This window comes from Grammomys surdaster, unplaced genomic scaffold, assembly GCF_004785775.1.
Source record: "Grammomys surdaster isolate TR1022 unplaced genomic scaffold, NIH_TR_1.0 141, whole genome shotgun sequence".
Taxonomy (NCBI): Eukaryota; Metazoa; Chordata; class Mammalia; order Rodentia; family Muridae; genus Grammomys; species Grammomys surdaster.
In genome coordinates this window covers 10,498,799-10,516,487 of record NW_021604599.1, presented here as the reverse complement: position 1 = coordinate 10,516,487, position 17,689 = coordinate 10,498,799, and the positions used below count along the sequence as shown (strand labels likewise).

General features: G+C 42.7%; 1 protein-coding gene across 1 annotated transcript in view; it reads left to right on the top strand.

Moving 5' to 3' along the window:
• Cemip2 (cell migration inducing hyaluronidase 2) overlaps positions 1–17,689 on the top strand; it is a 78,337-nt gene that overhangs the window by 25,188 nt on the left and 35,460 nt on the right. The window contains exons 6-12 of the mRNA XM_028764091.1: positions 3,784–3,972; positions 5,512–5,681; positions 7,823–8,032; positions 8,285–8,490; positions 8,625–8,694; positions 11,767–11,895; positions 14,486–14,574. Coding sequence (XP_028619924.1) covers positions 3,784–3,972; positions 5,512–5,681; positions 7,823–8,032; positions 8,285–8,490; positions 8,625–8,694; positions 11,767–11,895; positions 14,486–14,574 — 1,063 coding nt within the window. The remainder of the gene's footprint in view (positions 1–3,783; positions 3,973–5,511; positions 5,682–7,822; positions 8,033–8,284; positions 8,491–8,624; positions 8,695–11,766; positions 11,896–14,485; positions 14,575–17,689) is intronic.

Genomic DNA, 17,689 nt, shown 5'->3' with positions numbered 1-17,689 from the left:
GTCTTTAAACTTTCATCAGTATAAGTTTTTATTGCAATGCAATCCATAGCAAATTTTTGTTTTTCTTTAAATAGATTCTCACTCTGTAGCCCAGGCTTGCTTGTAACTCATTGTGTAGCCCAGGCTGCTATAATTTATTTGACTAATGCTTAGCATTAGGTATTTGTGGAGTGTGTGACTCTGTGGGATTTCTTAATTTACCTATCTGTTGCCAGGGCTTTTTTCCCCCAAATAGTTGTGGATTGGCTCCTTCCTATTTGTGTTTGTTCAGCACCCGACTTTCCAAAGCAAGTCTGATACCCACATTAGTGTGATTTGAGCCAAATTAAGAGCTTTACTGTATCTGAAGTTACCCAGGATTGCTCATCAGTGTAGCAAACCAATTGTTTGTTAGTTTGGATTGTTGTTGACAGAATGCCTGGGATCCCATCCTGGTTCTTTTACTTCCTATTTGATCACAGGCTTGGGATTTACTTCCTAAACCTCAGTCTTCTCATCTAAAGAATGAAGATAAGAAGAGAAACACTAGATAAGGAGGTCACACTATCAAATGTGAGATTTTCAGCATAGTGCATGTAGACACCGAAGATAGGCTAATGCTGCCACAAACATGACTTGGGTTATAATAAAATATTTTGTATGGTTGTGATTAAAAACAATGTTCTGCTTTAAAACAAATCAGTGAGGGCCTGGAGAGATGGCTCAATGATTAAAGCACTGGTGCTCATCCAGAAGACCCTGCATCAGTTCCTTGCACCTACACTGCAAGGTAACTCGGGTTCCAGAGGATCTGATGCCCTCTTCTGGCCTGTGTGGGCACTGCATGCATATGGCACACAGTCATACCTGCAGGCAGAACAACCATACACATAAAATAAAAACAAATAAAATATTAAAAATAAAATGCGAATCAAAGGAGTCTCTAAGATGTGACAGGAAGGTTCCATGTATCATTTCTAAGCAATGTGGGAAGCAAAGGAGAGGAAGTGGTGTCTGTGATGGACGGAGAAGCTGTCCCAGGCTCGCTTCCGGCTCCCACAGTCCTGTCAGGCACAGATAGACTAGCTAGAGTTTGGTCCAGTATGTGTTCAATGGTCTGTTTCCAGGAAAGTTCTAGGCTGGAGGTGGCTACAGCTGGGCTTTGAGTCAGCTTTTCCTGTGTGAGGACCTTCATTTCCACATCACACTGGCTGCTCGCTTCTGGAAGAGGGGAACTCCTGCCTTCTGCCATGGGCTTCCTGCTTTCTGGAAGGGGTGGAAAGTCTCAGTTGGAAGCAGGAGACTGAACTTACTTCCTTTCTTACTTGAGTCAGGAGTGCCGGGAGATTAATGTAGTAAGCAGAAATTTCCCCTAAACCTAGAATAAACAGAAATTACTAAACACCAAAGTGTTCCAAAGGCATTTCTGACTTTTATTTTTAGAGAGATAAATTCTAATGTTCTTTCAAATCAAAATTTATTTATTTAGTATTGTATCTTGGGATAAAAGTATTGAAATTTAATGTGAAAAAATTGAATGTTTTTTTCATTGCTCCCTTTTTTGGAGTATTTTATTTTTATAAAAACCTCAAATTTGGGATAATGACTTGTCCTTGGATTTCTGATGGCCTTTGTTCTTAAACTGCCTGTTTCTAGTATTTTGGAAGGTGATTTATAATTTCACAATAAAACAATAAAAATACATTATAAACAAAAATCTATTATAATTGCTGGAGTTATTTATGGTAGTAAATATGACTCCAAGAAACATATTGAGACTATACACCAAGCTTACTAGGTACTTTTATGTGTGTATGTGTTTGTATATATGTGTACACATACATTCTGTGCAGAAAACACACAGGCAGAGCACACTAATCTCTAGTAACAGACTCCATGACTTGGCCAGGTTAGGTTTTATCTGGCAATTGACTAAGACTGTGAACCATCCATATTACTCCTGTTCCTGGCCCAAATGTCCTGTCTTTTTACTTTTCCCAACTCAAGTAGACATGTATTCTTCACTTCAGTTGTGTCAGCAGCATCTTGGGGGTTAGGATGATGCTGGAGAACTATTTATTTGACATTAATCTTTGAAGAGGAGGGCTTCCCATGTCTATTACTTTTATAAAGCAGCTGTCTCCCATTTTCTTCACATTTCCCTGACATCAGCTTTTTTAGCCACAAATATTGTAGGAACAGTATGTGTTTCAACATTGATTTGAATGCAAAAAACAAAAGTGTAAGCTAGAGAAACAAGCTGGACTAGTGATATCCAGTTCTTCTCTTTCTCATTACGAACCGGCTTTGACTTTCACAGGCAATATTTGGAGAGACCACCTGCCTTTGCCACCTTTTTATTGTTATGATAAAATGCTATGGCCAAGGCAACTTATAAAAGTGAAGCATTTACTCTGGGGCTCACGGTTTCAGAGGGTTAGAGGCCATGACCATCACGGTGGGCAGGTAGGTAGGCTGGAGCAGGAGCTGAGAGCTCACGTCTTGATACAACCCCAAGGCAGAGAGAGCTAACTGGTAATAGCTTAGGCTTTTGAAACCTCAAAGTCTGTGACACATCTCCACACCCAATCCTTCCCAAACAGTTCCACCAACTAGGATGGGAACCAAGTATTCAGATACACGAGCACATAGAGGCCATTCTCATTCAAACCACCTTACCACCTGTCAATAGTCAGAACTTTCTGTAATTTATAATGTATCATCCTCCAAAGGAGCTAAGGTAGGTCACAGTCATGCACTCATAGATCACAGTGTACCAAAACGGTTAATTATCCATTCAACAGACGTCAGTAATCTGCACTGAGAAATCATAGAGGAGAAATCGTAGTGAATACACAAGGGGTAGCTAGGACGATGCTGCCTTCACCGTTAACCCTTGCAAGGATGAGGAAGGTATAAATCATCCCAGCCTTTGCTTGGCCCAGAGTGGAGGTTACTTACTTCCAGCAAGGATGTTGTGGAGGTCTTTAAAGACTTCTTGTGACCTCGAATTGAAGTGCTGGGGGGCCAAATGCAGGCACTGTTGTATTAGTCTGGTTTTCCCCTGCAATCTCCCAACATTTTATAAACACTTATATACTCATTTGTTTGGTGAACGTGAGTGGAAACACATCCCAGGTAAAGAATGCAGAAAATGTTTGCCCTTCCACTTGTAGAACCGAGAGAGATGAGGGAAGGTGGCGTGCATGAGAAGGCCAGCTTGTAATACACAGTGACTTTGCTGGTGCCTCAACCTTGGTTGGACCTTCCAGTCTCCAGAACGCTGAAACATAGATTTCCATTATTTATACATTCAAAAAGGAAATGAATAGAACATGTACAAAAGCACAGAAATGAGGCATGTTTTGTAGTATACTCTCATTTCTAGCACAAAAATGGTCTGTGCACTAAAGTCCTGTAACTTCTGATGACTCGGACCAAGGAAAAGCACTGGACATTTATTCCAAACTAGTCTGTGTCTGGCCACTTCTGTTCAAGTGGGACATGTTCCTGGTACATGAATATGGGCGGACATAGTATTATAATTTTTTGACTGAGATGAAATAAGCAAAGGATGTCCACTTTGAGAATCTTCGAATTTTAAAGAATAGTTTAATTTGTATCAATGCCTAGTGGCACATGGGCTCTCTTTAGGGGCCAGAATCCGTGACTAGCACATGGTTAGCATTAGGAAAAATCGCGGAGTTGTATTTATTTTAGCCTTTGATTTGTAAATCAGGTATGTGCATTTAAAATTTATTTACGAGAACACTTGTGTTCATGCCTGCCTGTTTGTTTGTGTAGGAATTTCCCTCTCAGGTTTCCGGGTGGACATTACGGATGGAGTGAAGCTTCATCTGTTGGACGACGTCAGCAGTTGGGGAGCTGGAGACCGGATTGTGGTTTCAAGTACCGACTACTCCATGTACCAGGCGGAGGAGCTGACTCTTCTCCCCTGCCCCGAGTGCAGCCGTTTTCAGGTTAAAGTTAAAGGTATAGGACGCCTCCCTGTACTTGGGAAACACATTCTTTTCTTGGCATCCTATTCCTGTAATCTTCTCTTCCATGACCCCGTGTCAGTATGGACACTGCTGACAGTCTTTAGTCATATTTACAGTTGAACCAAATAAAATATTTTCATTAGACTTTATCTCCTACTGTAATGGTGAGTTATACAGTTTTTGAAAGAGACTAGTTCACGAAGAGATTCTTCTTAGAAGCTATGAGGGAACAGAGTGGCTACAATCTTCCAGGCACTCATTTCTGCTCCTGTCCCTGCTCCACTGGTCCTGCCCAAAGCCACTTGGGACGCTTTTTGCTTGTGGGCTTCGGCACGCATTGTGGTCACATTGCTTTCTTGCTTCTCAGCACTTACACTATGCTGCCAAGAATCAAAAGCTCCAGACACTCTGGGTTCGTAGAGGGGAGACCAGGAAGGGGGATAATGTTTGAAATGTAGACAAATAAAATGATTAATAAATAAAAACAGAAAACAAAACTTGCTTGTTTTGAGTAAAGAACCTTGAAGCTTGAAATTTTTGTGTTTAGTACACAGTGTTAAGTGGAATGCTTAGCTTATGGTTGGCATTTGCTTTCCCCTCTATGTATTATTCAGTTTTCTAGTTTCTTTCTTTTGATAATACCAGGCACGTGCCAAAAAAAAAAAAAAGAAAATTCTGAGATTCAGTGATACCCATCCATCCTTACTGTCTGTGGAAAGTCCCTCTTTACTTCCTGAGTTTAAGAGAAAAACATCAGAGAGAGAGAAAACAAACTTCTTTTAAATTGCTTGTAAACTTCCAAGAATGGTAGTTTTTAAATCTTTTATATTTGAAAGAGTAAATGGTAGCCAGGCGGTGCTGGCGCAGGCCTTTAATCCCAGCACTAGGGAGGCAGAGACAGGCAGATCTCTGTGAGTTTGTGGTCAGCCTGGTTACAGAGTGAGTTTCAGTGCAACCAGGATTCCACAGAGAAAACCCTGTCTTGAAAAATAAAAATAAACACACACACACACACACACACACACACACCACCCCCACCCCGACCACCACCACCAACAAAAGGACAGTAAAACAGGAAGGAAAAGATGGAATTTCCCTTGATTGGTGTTCAGATGTTGATCACGTAGTATGAAGTGGAAACCCAATGTGATGCACCATAACAGGAGCTGTAAGAGTTTGTTTCTAAGACCCCTGGCATTTGGTTCTTCTGTGCCCACGAAATGGCTGCAAAATGACGGCAAGAAGAGGGGAGAAAGTGCTAGACTGGTCCCAGATCTTTAGTACTGAGGAATGCTACAGAGGGTGGAGAAAGCGCTCTGACCCTGCCTGGGGATGAGGGCAGCAGTCAGAGGTTCAGGCTTTGGGTGGGCAGTTGGAATAGACCGTCTTTAAGGTCCCTGCTTCTGTTACCCTGAGGTGTTAGAGGTGTTAGGTAATGTCTTGAGCTTGCTGAATGAGGAAACCCTTTTGCAGGGTTTCATGTTTTCCTCTATTTTTTCTCACATTGTCCTTCCTTTATCGGCATCATTAGAGACCCCTCAGTACCTGCATGTCGGTGAGGTCATAGACGGGATAGACATGAGAGCGGAAGTTGGACTTCTCACCCGGAACATTGTGATCCAAGGAGAAATGGAAGACTCATGCTATGCTGAAAATCACTGCCAGTTCTTTGATTATGACACCTTTGGGGGACATGTCATGGTGGGTAAAAGGATTTGATGGCTTCTTTGAAACCTAGTTGGAAATATTTAAGGTGTTGAGGAACTTTTGAGTGGTGGAATTAGGTAGGAGGCGTGTGTGTGTGTGTGTGTGTGTGTGTTATCCATACATAGAGATATAAAAAGAAGACATACTTTTAAAAAAATATTAGAAACTGTTAAAAAACAAAAACAAAAAAACTAAAAGAAAGCCAGGTGTGATGGTATATACCTATAATCCAAGAATTTGGGAGGCTGAACCAGGTGAATCGAGGAGTTCAAGGCTAATTTTGACTATTATATTAGGCTGAGTTATGTAGACCCTGTCTCTCTGTCACACATATAAATAAGAAGAAAGTTGTGCCTTTAGGTAGCCTGGGCTGTAGTTCATCCATTTAAGAGTTATTCTGTCAAGAATTATTAACTCGCTGTAGTGGGAAGAACAGTCACATGGAGAGCACCATGATGAACTTGATATCCATGCCTGCAGTTTCTCTGGATCTCGTGGCTTCCTAAGAACCTGCTATTACTAAAGGGTAGACAGTACTAACATGCACAGCCAAATCTGGTTCTATAAAAATTATTGTGTGCAGAATTTTATTCCTTAGAATAGCCAACAGTTACCATGTAGTAGCCAATATTCTGTGTATCCAGTTATTGGGTCTGGTCTGCAGACTGTCTAAGATCTCTTTATGTGTTGGGTGACCTTTGGATATTAGTTATGCTTCTGAATCGTTGGCTTCAGAAATGCTGGACCAGCATTCCTGCATTATTTTCAATTATATGATTGGAAAACCCAGTGCTTGAAGGTATTGAGAGTGCTCCAACTTAGTATCATAGGGGATCCCCCCCCACCCCGCCTCCCAGTAGGGGAATTTTTAAAGAGAGTTTCCACAAACTAAACAGTGGTAAGGAGTTAGTAATATGTAGCTATCTAGCTGTGGCAGAGGATATAAATATGAAAGAAGACTCTGAATGACTAAAATATAGACAGCCTCTGATCTGATTTATTAATTATCTTGGCTTCATTGTGGTTCAAAAGTAGTGTGCACTGGAAGTCACCTTCTACTAAAGTTAGGATTGTGATCTTTTTCACTGGGATAAAGTGCATCCTTGGATTCTGATAGTTTTCGTTCAGCAGTGACTTTATAATGCTGTAGCCTTGTTTACATTGTGGAGTCTGACCCTCAGTTCCAGTAAAACCTAGCCTAGTGTAGTGTCACATACCTGCCGTCCCAGGACTTGCAATGCTGAGGAAGGTGGATTCCTGTAAGGACGACAATGAGGCCAGCCTGAGCTACATATTGAATACCAGGCTAGCCAAGGTTGCACAGCAAGGCTTTGTCTGAGAAACTGAAAGGAAATGAACCCAACACTGCCCCATAATTCCCTGTCCTATCCTATTGTCCTCACTCCTAGACATCCAGTTTGTGATTTTTTTTCTTACTCTATTTTAATTTCTGATTAGAAGTTAGTCCCATGGCTCTTTGAAACAAGCATCTATATAAAGAAGTATATCCTGTTGTTTCTCCTTTTTCATAGCTGGGGATTGAACTGGGGGGTCTCACACAAGCCAACCAAACAGCACTACTGAGTTACATCTCTAGCCCCAAAGTACTGCATTGTTAAGTGAGGCTCTGGTAAACACAGAAGACAAGACATGTTCTTACTGTATTGGTGTGTTTGTGTGGGAGCTTATGTATAGTTGTGTGGGGATGCCAGTACACTTGTGCATGTGTTCGTGCATGCTTGTGTATGTGTGTGTGTGTTGCATATGTGTGGAGGCCAGAAGTCATCTTGAGGGTTCTCCTTCATGAGTTGTCCCCCTATGTGTCCTATGCTCAGGACTGGTCTCATTGAGGCCTAGGACTCAGCAGTTTAACTGGCCAGCAGGCCCCATGAATCTGCCTGTGTCTGTCTCCTCAGTTCAGGGATCACAGACCTTTACCTTATCTCTTTACATAGGGATGGAGATTGGACTCAGATCCTTATGTTTTCATATCAGACATTTTACCTACTGACCCATCTCCCCAACTCCCGAAACGTCATACCATGTGTTCTCTATAGATACCTTCTGTTTAAATAATATGCATGCATACTCCTTGCTTCTTTCCTGTCCTGAAAAGGGTTCCTTTTGTCTTGTAGATAGAGAAGAATTTTACTTCAGTCCATCTTTCTTATGTGGAATTGAAACACATGGGCCAGCAGCATCTGGGACGGTATCCTGTGCATTTTCACCTGTGTGGAGACGTGGATTCTAAAGGCGGGTACAGACAGCCAGCGTCTGTGGATGGCCTGTCTATTCATCACAGCTTTTCAAGGTGCATCACTGTGCATGGGACCAGTGGCTTGCTAGTAAGTAGCCTCACATTGTGCTGACATGCAACAGTTTTCGTTGAAATGTTTGCTCTCCTTGATGCTCACACCCTTCCATTTTACATAACTGACCACATGCCATTTTTTAACCCTTCTCTTACCAAAGATACTGTTTTTCCTTCTGTAGAAGCCTAGTCTGTTTTTAATCACCTAAATGATCTTATGATCAGTTATCACAGAAACCCCAAGCAGCCTTGTGTCCAATGACGTCATGCACCTACATTTCTGCAGATCAAAGACACCGTTGGATTCGACACACTTGGTCATTGCTTCTTTTTGGAAGATGGTGTTGAACAGCGAAATATTTTGTTCCATAACCTGGGACTTCTTACCAAGCCGGGCACTCTCCTCCCCACAGACCGGAACAGCTCCATGTGCACCGTCATGCGTGATGGAGTATATGGAAACTACATCCCTGTGCCTACCACAGACTGTATGTGAGTAATTAGTGGACAGGGTGTTGTGTGGTGAGCAAGGCCTTCAACTGTTTGGAAATCTCTTGTTGGGGAGATTTTAATGGACAGGGGTTTTGTGAAGAATGTTTTAAGTCACCCTTGACAATGTCTTCCAGGGCTGTTTCAACTTTCTGGATTGCCCACCCCAACAACCATCTGATCAATAACGCAGCTGCAGGCTCACAGGTAAATCACACTTCTGGTTCTCTGTGCTTGTGACGGCTCTGCCTTATACAGGTATGATTTCATGGCTTATACAGGTATGGATGCTCGCAAACCCAGGCATGATACTGTTTTCTGGTTCTCCTTGTCTCATTGAGAGCAGGAGGAAACTGAGATGGATTTTCCTTTTCTTCTAAACCCTTGCCAGTTAGGAGCTATGAATCTAGAGACAGACAGCAAATGAAGGAGCAGAGGCGAGCAGTCTCCGGGATGATGCCCTCCCCGGGATGGAGTGGTAGGGTGTGATGTGTGAGCTCTCTGGCATCTCATGTTTACATCCTTGGTGGGCAAGCAACACACCACTTCCATCTCTAGTGCTGATGATCAAGGAAAGCCTTTCCAAGTCTTTATGGGAATGAGTCCGTGTGTACAATACTGTGTCACTCTGGCCAGGACGCACATCTTTTTGAAGAAATTAGTTACATTTAGGGTCATCGTGATAAAGCAGGCTAAACCTCAGTTATGATTTGTTTAAGACAGACAAATAGGCACATAAACACACAGGAGAACAATTTCTAAGAGAAACAAATATTGTTTTTAAATGGTAGAAATTGTCCCGTGGACATAAACATGGGGTAATCTATCCTTACTGTTGAGTGTAGTTCAAAATTACTGATTTATATAAATGAATTTTTAATGATATTATCTAGATTGTAACTGGGCTGAAAAATTACAGTGCCAATCTATGAACATGCAGTAACTTAAATAGTGACTGTACGTACCATATGCACACATCATAGGTGTCCAGTATGTTAATGTGGAACCTCACTTCTGAGAAGTAAGTAAGAGGTGACCTGCCTTGAGCAAACCAGCACACAGGCATCACTATGTAGCTGAGAACCTACGCCAGCGATTGTCCTTAAACTTGAAGGACTCCATGTTTGAAGAGTATCGTTTAACTGGGCAGGCTCTGGACATGGACGATTTAGATTTTCATTCATTCGCTCTCCATAGAGTATCTAAGGAGCTTGTGTGCGCTTGTTTTCACTATTTCTTATTGGAGAGTTAGGCCTTCAGAACACTGCTTCCTCTTCGCTTTGCCAGAAGCTAGGACCACAGAGGAGAGCAGAGGCAAATAGTCTATAAAAGCCTGGGGCTAAGCTGTAAGAAGTCCTCCCCATCTTGAGCAAGAATAACGAATGTGTCTCATGAATGATCATTCCTGAACTTTTCTCTCTAGAAAAACTGCTTCAGTAAAGCCAGCACTTGGCAGGGTGTTCGCCCAGAGTAGACGAAGCCGTTTTGTCACACTTCCCCATTGCCTTTTATAAAGCTGCCGTTATCTGTTTAGACATGGCAGAGCATAACAGCAGCTGTGTGCCTGTACGTCCTCATCCCCCTAAACTCTTGGCATCTTGGCAAGGCTGGCTCTGCCCTCTGCTTGCAGGGCTGCGGTCTTAAGCCTTTTCTCCAGCCCCTTTATGTTTCCTTTTGCTGTCTGAATTGCATCCAGAATGTTGAGTTGGCCAACGGTCTTTTGAAAATAGTTCATTTTATGAAGACCCATTTGTAAACTTTGATCATAGAAAAACGTTGGCATTACAGTCATTTAGGTGTGTAGGTATGTTTACCTTTCGTGTCTCCTCTGTGTCCCTAAAGGACTTTAGTAACAACTTTAACTAAAAGGATACTACATATTTTTTATTTTAATGGTCTTTTCCCCCACTACATTGTAAATTACTTTACAATAATTTACTACGCCTGAGTATATAGTGGGCACTAAATAAAGAAATGCTGAATTTACCTTTTTACACCGTATGTTTAAGTTAAAAAAAAAATGCCTTGGCAATGTTCCATAGTGTGTTGCCCTTCACATTGAGCTAGTTATTAATTCAGTTACAAAATAAAAAATGAGAATGAGTCAAGAACTTTTATTTCTATTTTCGTGTCTCACTTTAGATCAGAAACTTCCAAACTGTTCTGTCCCTGTTAGGACCAGTAGTCCTGCAGTCAAACAGACAGGGTCCACACTGAGAGACAGCACCCTGATTCATACATGTGGCGTCCCCCCCCCCCCCCCGCCCCCCGCCTCCCTTTGGCACAAACTTGCCCGAGAACAGGAAGGGCATTGGAGTTGTTTGAAAGAAGCCAGTGAGCTCTGTCTGCCAGCAGACAGTTGTTTAATAGACATGACTCATCTATTGATCAGGTTCGGAGGTAAACATGAAAAACCACATTGCTTAAAGGCTGCGCTGTCCTGGTCATCCAGAAGGCAAGCGGGGCTCTCCACTGCATGACATTTCAGACTTCATAATGATGGGAAAGTTGGGTTTGGGTATTTGCCAACTATGTCTTTTGTCCCATCCTGCAAGCAAAATCTTATTTGCTTTGAAAAACAACCAGATATAACCGCTCGGGGAGGCTATGTACTGTGGGCAACTTTTTGCATTCAGTTCTGAACCTCAAACAATGAAAAACATTTGTTGTAGCTTAGGAGGGTGTTTCACATGGTGGCTTCATAAAGACTGAGGCTTTATATATGTGGAAGGTCAGTGGTGCATATTTTCTCTCACATTCAGAATCTGGATGTAATACAAATATATGTATATATGACATGAAAGTTACAGGAAGGGACTCCAAGGGGTTGGGAAGACGGAGTCTATTACGGGAGGAAGGAAGTGGGACAAGGAGGGGAAATGGGGGAAGACAAATACCACAGCTTTTCTTCATAGAAAGAATCTGGATTTACATATGTATATGTGTGTCTGTATATATAATATCCACGTAGAAAGAATCTGGATTGTACATATGTATATGTGTGTCTGTATATATAATATCCACAGAGGGGAACTGTTTGCGGGGTGTGGGGTGGGGGATGGGGAAGAGGAGGAGCTTGGAGGAGGGCCAGAGGCATCAGATGGAATGAATGTGAGCGAGGCATAGGGGGATATACACACACACAGACACACACACACACACAGACACACACACACACACACACACACACACATAATACACATATATAATGAAACTCATTTTTTTTACATAAATTTTTTTTAAATAATGTTTTTAATAGCCTTGCCTTTTCATTTGTAGGATGCTGGAATATGGTATTTATTCCACAAGGAACCAACTGGGGAATCTAGTGGACTACAGCTCTTAGAGAAACCAGAACTCACTCCGCTGGGAATATTTTATAACAACAGGGTTCATTCAAATTTCAAGGTAGGCTTCTGAAGTTCGTGTGATCACAGGGTAGATTTTGCTGCTGTGGTCCCTTCATCTTCCCTGTGCTGCAGTGACAGAGTTGCCGTGTATAATGAGCAGATCTTCACCTGGCTCAGGGTTCTGGTGGCCGGTTCTTCTTAACCTCTGTTAAGTCTAGTCACTCCATGCCAAGGCACAGCGTACACTTGCATGCGTGATCTGTTTAAATCTATCATAGGCTCGATGGCAGTCCTCATCTTCTCTCTTGTCCTTGCTGCCTGCACGCCCACCTGCCTGTCCTCCTTCCCTCTGTCTTCAGTGTCGAGTTTCCGGGATCATGTATGTTACAGGACACATAGCTGGGACTTAGGACTTTTCATCCTGCTTCACTTCCTTGCTTCTCTCCACAGTGCTGGCTGAGTGTCCTTTGGCCATTTATTACTACCATTGAGTATTTCAGTGGCGAAATACTATTTAAGAACCTTGCACTTAATTTAAGTCACATAAAGGCCATTCAGAAACTCCAGTCTCTGTGGTATTTGTCACTCCGTCTCCCTTCCATTGAGATGAATATCCTTGGTCCATTTCCTGTTCTTGTTACTTCAATCTCTTTACTGTATATGGATCATAGATTATTTCCCGTGATATGACTCATTTAGATAAGACTCTAATTAACATTTTCATGGATGACCTTTAAAAAGCAGAGTGTTGGAGTTAGAGAGATGGTTTAGTAGGCAAGGTGCTTGTTGTGCAAGCAGGAGAACGTGAGTTAGGATGAAAGCACCTGAGCCGACAGCGGTGTCCAACACTGTGGCTGTGTCAGCGCTGTGGCTGTGTCCAGCTCTGTGGCTGTGTCCAGTGCTGTGGCTGTGTCAGCGCTGTGGCTGTGTCCAGTGCTGTGGCTGTGTGCACCTGTAACCCTAGACCTGATGCAGGCAGAGGCAGGGAAATGGCTGGTGCTTGCTGGCTACCAGCCTAGTTCCAGGTTCAGGGAGAGACAGTCCCAAAGGAATATGGTGAGAGTGATAGACTGCATAGCTGATGCTCTTCTCTGACCTTTGTACTTGCACATGCAGATTCATAACCCCCCCAACACACACGTGCATATACAATATGTAAGTATAATGTTATAAGAAACTTTGGATTACTTGAACCAAGACAGGAACATCCTGCTGTTGTTGCTGTGAGATGGGTAGCTGACTAAGGCTAATATTTAGAAAGTAGCATCTCAAAGGGTGAAAAATCTTGTGATGTGAAAACTATCTCTTATTAATTCTTGGTGTCATGTGCTGTGACAATACTCACTTATCTCGTTAATTGTAAGAGTATTAAATCTGAGGCTATAATTAGGTTTTAATGTGTAAAATTTGGGAATGATTATGTAGAATATTTTATAACCAAGGGAAATTGAACCTTTGGAGTCATAAAAAGAAGCATGCCATGTTGGGATCCCTCATCACGCATGTGCGCACTTTAACCAGCCCCTGCAGCTTTCCATGCTAGGCTTCCTGAATCATTACCTAGCCCAGGTCAGCCATCATGTTTAGATGACCGCTTACAGGGTTACACTTCAGTTTTATGAACCCATTAGAAACACTCAAAATGGAAATCCTTAGCATCATGCTTGCCCGATTTCTCTATTTCTATTCCAGTGAATTAAACGACTAGCTATTTCTGTATTTGACCTAATCATAATGATCTAAACTTTTCTTCTTGGCCCAGATAACCCAACAGTTACACTGAACCGTCACCTCTCTGCTTGCGAGGAATCCAAATCATTTCATTTTTCTCCTGAATGATGGATGTCATTTTCCAGTTCGTGTCTGGTCTCGTCTCTTCTGCCCACTTTAATCCGGTTTTAGTTGGAGTATTTGCTCCTTGTGTATAGTATTGCCTGTGATGCTTTTCTTAGATTCCCACTGTCTTACACCCTCAGCATACCATTTTTAAAAATTACATGTATGCTATGTAAACTATCACTAATTAATTCTTGGTGTCATATGCAAGACAACATCCACTCACCTCTTTATTGTAAGAGAATTAAGTCTGAGGGTAGAAATCTGCGTGGCCTGACTGTGCTCCCCCTTCTCTTCCCCTGCCCTCGGTCTTGTTAGTCCATCCAGCACTTGTTCTCGAATATTCTATGCCATCTCTTCTCTCTAAGAGTTTTTCTTATAGACCCTTCCTGTGAGAACTTTTCTCTGGAATCTTCAGCTGCTTCATGTTCATAACCCAGACCATTCTGCTCAGTCAGTTCCTCCCTGCCTGAGGATTTTGGCATCATGTAGGAGCTATGTCTGGAGTCCTCTCCCAGCCCCAAGGAAGCTTCATCTTGGTGCCATTTTGCCAGGGAATTTTTTTCCTAATTAACATGTAAAATGTTAATTGTACACTAAATGGTTGTTGAATGACCAGATGGATGAGCTAAAAATATCCAGGAACACTATTGCTTTTCGTGGCACCTTTGCTTCCCCCTCCTCTTCCCCCACTTGCCTCTATTTGCAGTTCTGGGTGAAATGAGAAGCTGAAAAGTATTTTCCCACCTCCTTATGCATGTGTTTGTACCTTAGGATCTATATTCATTTTAGCCCATTGTTGTGTATTTCAGGCTGGTTTATTTGTTGACAAAGGTGTCAAAACGACCAACTCCAGTGCCTCTGACCCAAGGGAGTACCTCTGCCTGGATAACAGTGCAAGGTAGGGCTGTCTTCTCAGTGTGCACCTAGGCTTAACCTTCCCAGGGAGAGACCATCCACAATCAGGCACGTGGTGTTCTTTTTGATAACAACATGCATAGATGAAGTTTTGAAGACTCATATAAGAGGTGTTTCTCTTTTTGAAGTGTGGAGGAAGTTGATGTCTTGTTCCTCTTTCACAGAGAGAAACAGAAAGAGAAAGGTTAACAATGGTTTCAGACTTACTCCCTGAAAAACAAGTCAACTCCCCCTGCTCCCTGGAAACCTAAGCATATAGAATTATAGTGAGTGCTCAGATGTGGTAGAGCACTGGATTTTGTTTCAAGGGAATGACCCCAGATTCAGTCTTAAGCTGGCTCTGGTTTTCGTTGGTAGCCTCAGGTTAACCTCCTGACAGGCTGTGGTACTCTCCCATGTAACCGCATAATAAGTTTGGAATGTGGGTCAGTGTTACGGCTCTCTCTCTGCCAGCCAAAGTAAACAGAGCAACTCAGGTATGTAGAAAGTGTTCCGGACAATGTGGCAACCTGAAGTCATACTCAGTAGAAACCAGGAACATACTGTTTTTCTATACTTCAGGTTTATTGACCAGGTTATGAAGTTGAATGGGTGATAGATTGCAAAGGCTTTTGCTAGACATTTGAAAGAAGCATGAACCAGCCCAGTTGTTAAGGGAATGAAGCAGGAGCCAGACGAGAGCTAGCTGAATCTGATCTAATGTGCAAGGCAGGACTTTTGCCTTACACTGCTAAGGTGTGAGGTCAGGAGAAACTGGGCAAAGTTCACTTGGTGAATTGTGATAGGATTCTGAAGGTCAAGTTAAGCGTGAAACCTCTGAGAGCAGTCATCAGGGAACATTTAAGAAGGCCCCAAGGTGATCAACCTGAAATACCAGAAAAGGACAAAAACTTAAGGAGGACCCATTAGAGGAGAATACAATTATGAAGTAGAAATATTGGCTGTCCCAGTTTGCTTCCTGTTGCTGTGATAAAAAACACCATGAGTAGAAGCAACTTGGGGAGGAGAGGGTCTATTTCAGCTCAGGCTACATCCATATTGAGGGAGGTGGTGGCAGGAGCCCAAGGCAGAAGCCTGAAGCAGAGGCCCTGTGGGGATGCTGTCGCTTACTGGATCGCTCTCTTGCTTTCTTATACAGCCTCTTACAGGCCCAGGCCTACCTGCCTAGGAATAGTGCCACCCACAGTAGGCTGGGCCCTTCTATATCATTTAGCAGTCGAATGCCCTACAGACAGGCCAATGGGCTAGTCTGATCCAGAAAACTCCTCAGTCGAGGTTACTTCTTCCCAGGTGACTCTACTTTAATCAAGTTGACAATTAGCATATTGGCCAAAGGACCCCCTACCCCCATCCCTGCAAAAAAAACCAAACCAAACCAAACCAAAGTTGCCCTTGATTTTTTTTTTTTATTCTCTGTATTATGAGACTATATGGAATTCAGTCTGGTCTAGAACTCACAGGGATCTGCCTGCCTCTGCAGCCCATGTGTTGGGATTACAGGCAGGAGCCTCCAAACCTGGTCACAGCTGCTTTTAAAAAGTTTTTTCTAATTGGTAGTTTTCATGACGTATGCTGTGTTAACTTGGTGTTGCCAGAAAAATTGATAGACAATTGGCTCCTTTTTCTGCCTTGAAAGAATTTATATAGGCCTGCTGGCTGAGCTGGCTGAGTGCTTGCTTCATAAGTATGAGATGTCAATTGAACCTCCTGCACCCACATAAGAGGTCGGCGAGGTGGGAGGAGAGATACGAGGAGCCCTGGGGATTGCAGAACAGTGTCTAGCTGAATCATGAAGCACTGGGTCCACCGAGAGACCCTGTCTCAGAAACTAATGTGAAGTGTGAGTGAGGAAACCAGCTGACAGGAGCATCTGGCCTCCACACATGTTTGTTTCCCCACACCTGTGTGCATGTGTGCAAAGGCATACTGTGTACTTTGTATGTTTGTATACATGTATGTACATGGGTGGAACAATAAGTGTATTTAAGAGGCTGTGGACATTGTGACTGGACTACCTATCATGGTTTCAAAAGTTGGTTACTAGAGGGACCTGTTCATACTCTGAAAATGGTAATTATTCCTCCCTACTTCATGAGTTACCAGTTTTCAAATGCATACATTCTAAGGAATTAGACTCCGTTAGGAAGCTGTAACTGAAGAGCTAGTTATAGAAGGGGAATGACAAGATACTTAGCAGCTGTGTGTATGTATAGTTTTGTGTAGACTGATATGTAGACTATGCCCACATGTGTTCATACAACCCAGACATGAGTAAAAATGAGTAATAAATCAGGCTGCAAGCTGAACACTGGGCTCATGGGATCCAGCAGATACACTCATCCTGTTCCTCAGAGAGGAAGCTGACTCACCAGTTATCAGAGTCCTCAAGATGGGAAATAGTGGGAACTCGAAGATTGGGAAACTTCATTTGAAGTTGGGGAATTTCATAAAGAAGTTTTAAAAAGGGGTAGGGCGAGGTATTGTAGCCAATCAGTGCATACCTAATTAGTACATTCAAATCAGGGGAGGTGATTGTATTAGTTACTGTTGTCATTGCTGTGACCAAATATCTTACAGGAAGCAACTTAAGGGGGGGAGAGGTTATGTTTGTTCCCAGTTTGAGAAGGCACATCATGGTAGGGAATCACAATTGAGTCCACAGTTGTCAATTAGAGAGAGAGAGAGAGAGAGGGAGGGAGGGAGGGAGGGAGGGAGGGAGGGAGAGAGAGAGAGAGAGAGAGAGAGAGAGAGAGAGAGAGAGGAACACTGGTGGTCAGCTGGCTCTTTCATGGACTGGTGGCACTGGCATTTAGGGTGAGTCGTCCTACTTCAGTTTACCCAGTCTGGAAACTTCCTCACAGACATGCTTAGAGATGTATTTTATAGTGATTTAAATCCCATCAAGTTGTCAGCAGTATTAATAACTAAGAGACTGGAGAGATGGCTTAGCCATTAGGAGTGCTTGCTGCTCTCGGAGGACAGGAGTTTCATTCACAGCCTAGGTTGTATGGCTCACAGCCACCTGTGCCTCCAGCTTCTGGCCTCTGGACACTTACACTTTTGTGTCCATACATTCACAAAGATACAGAATCACACAT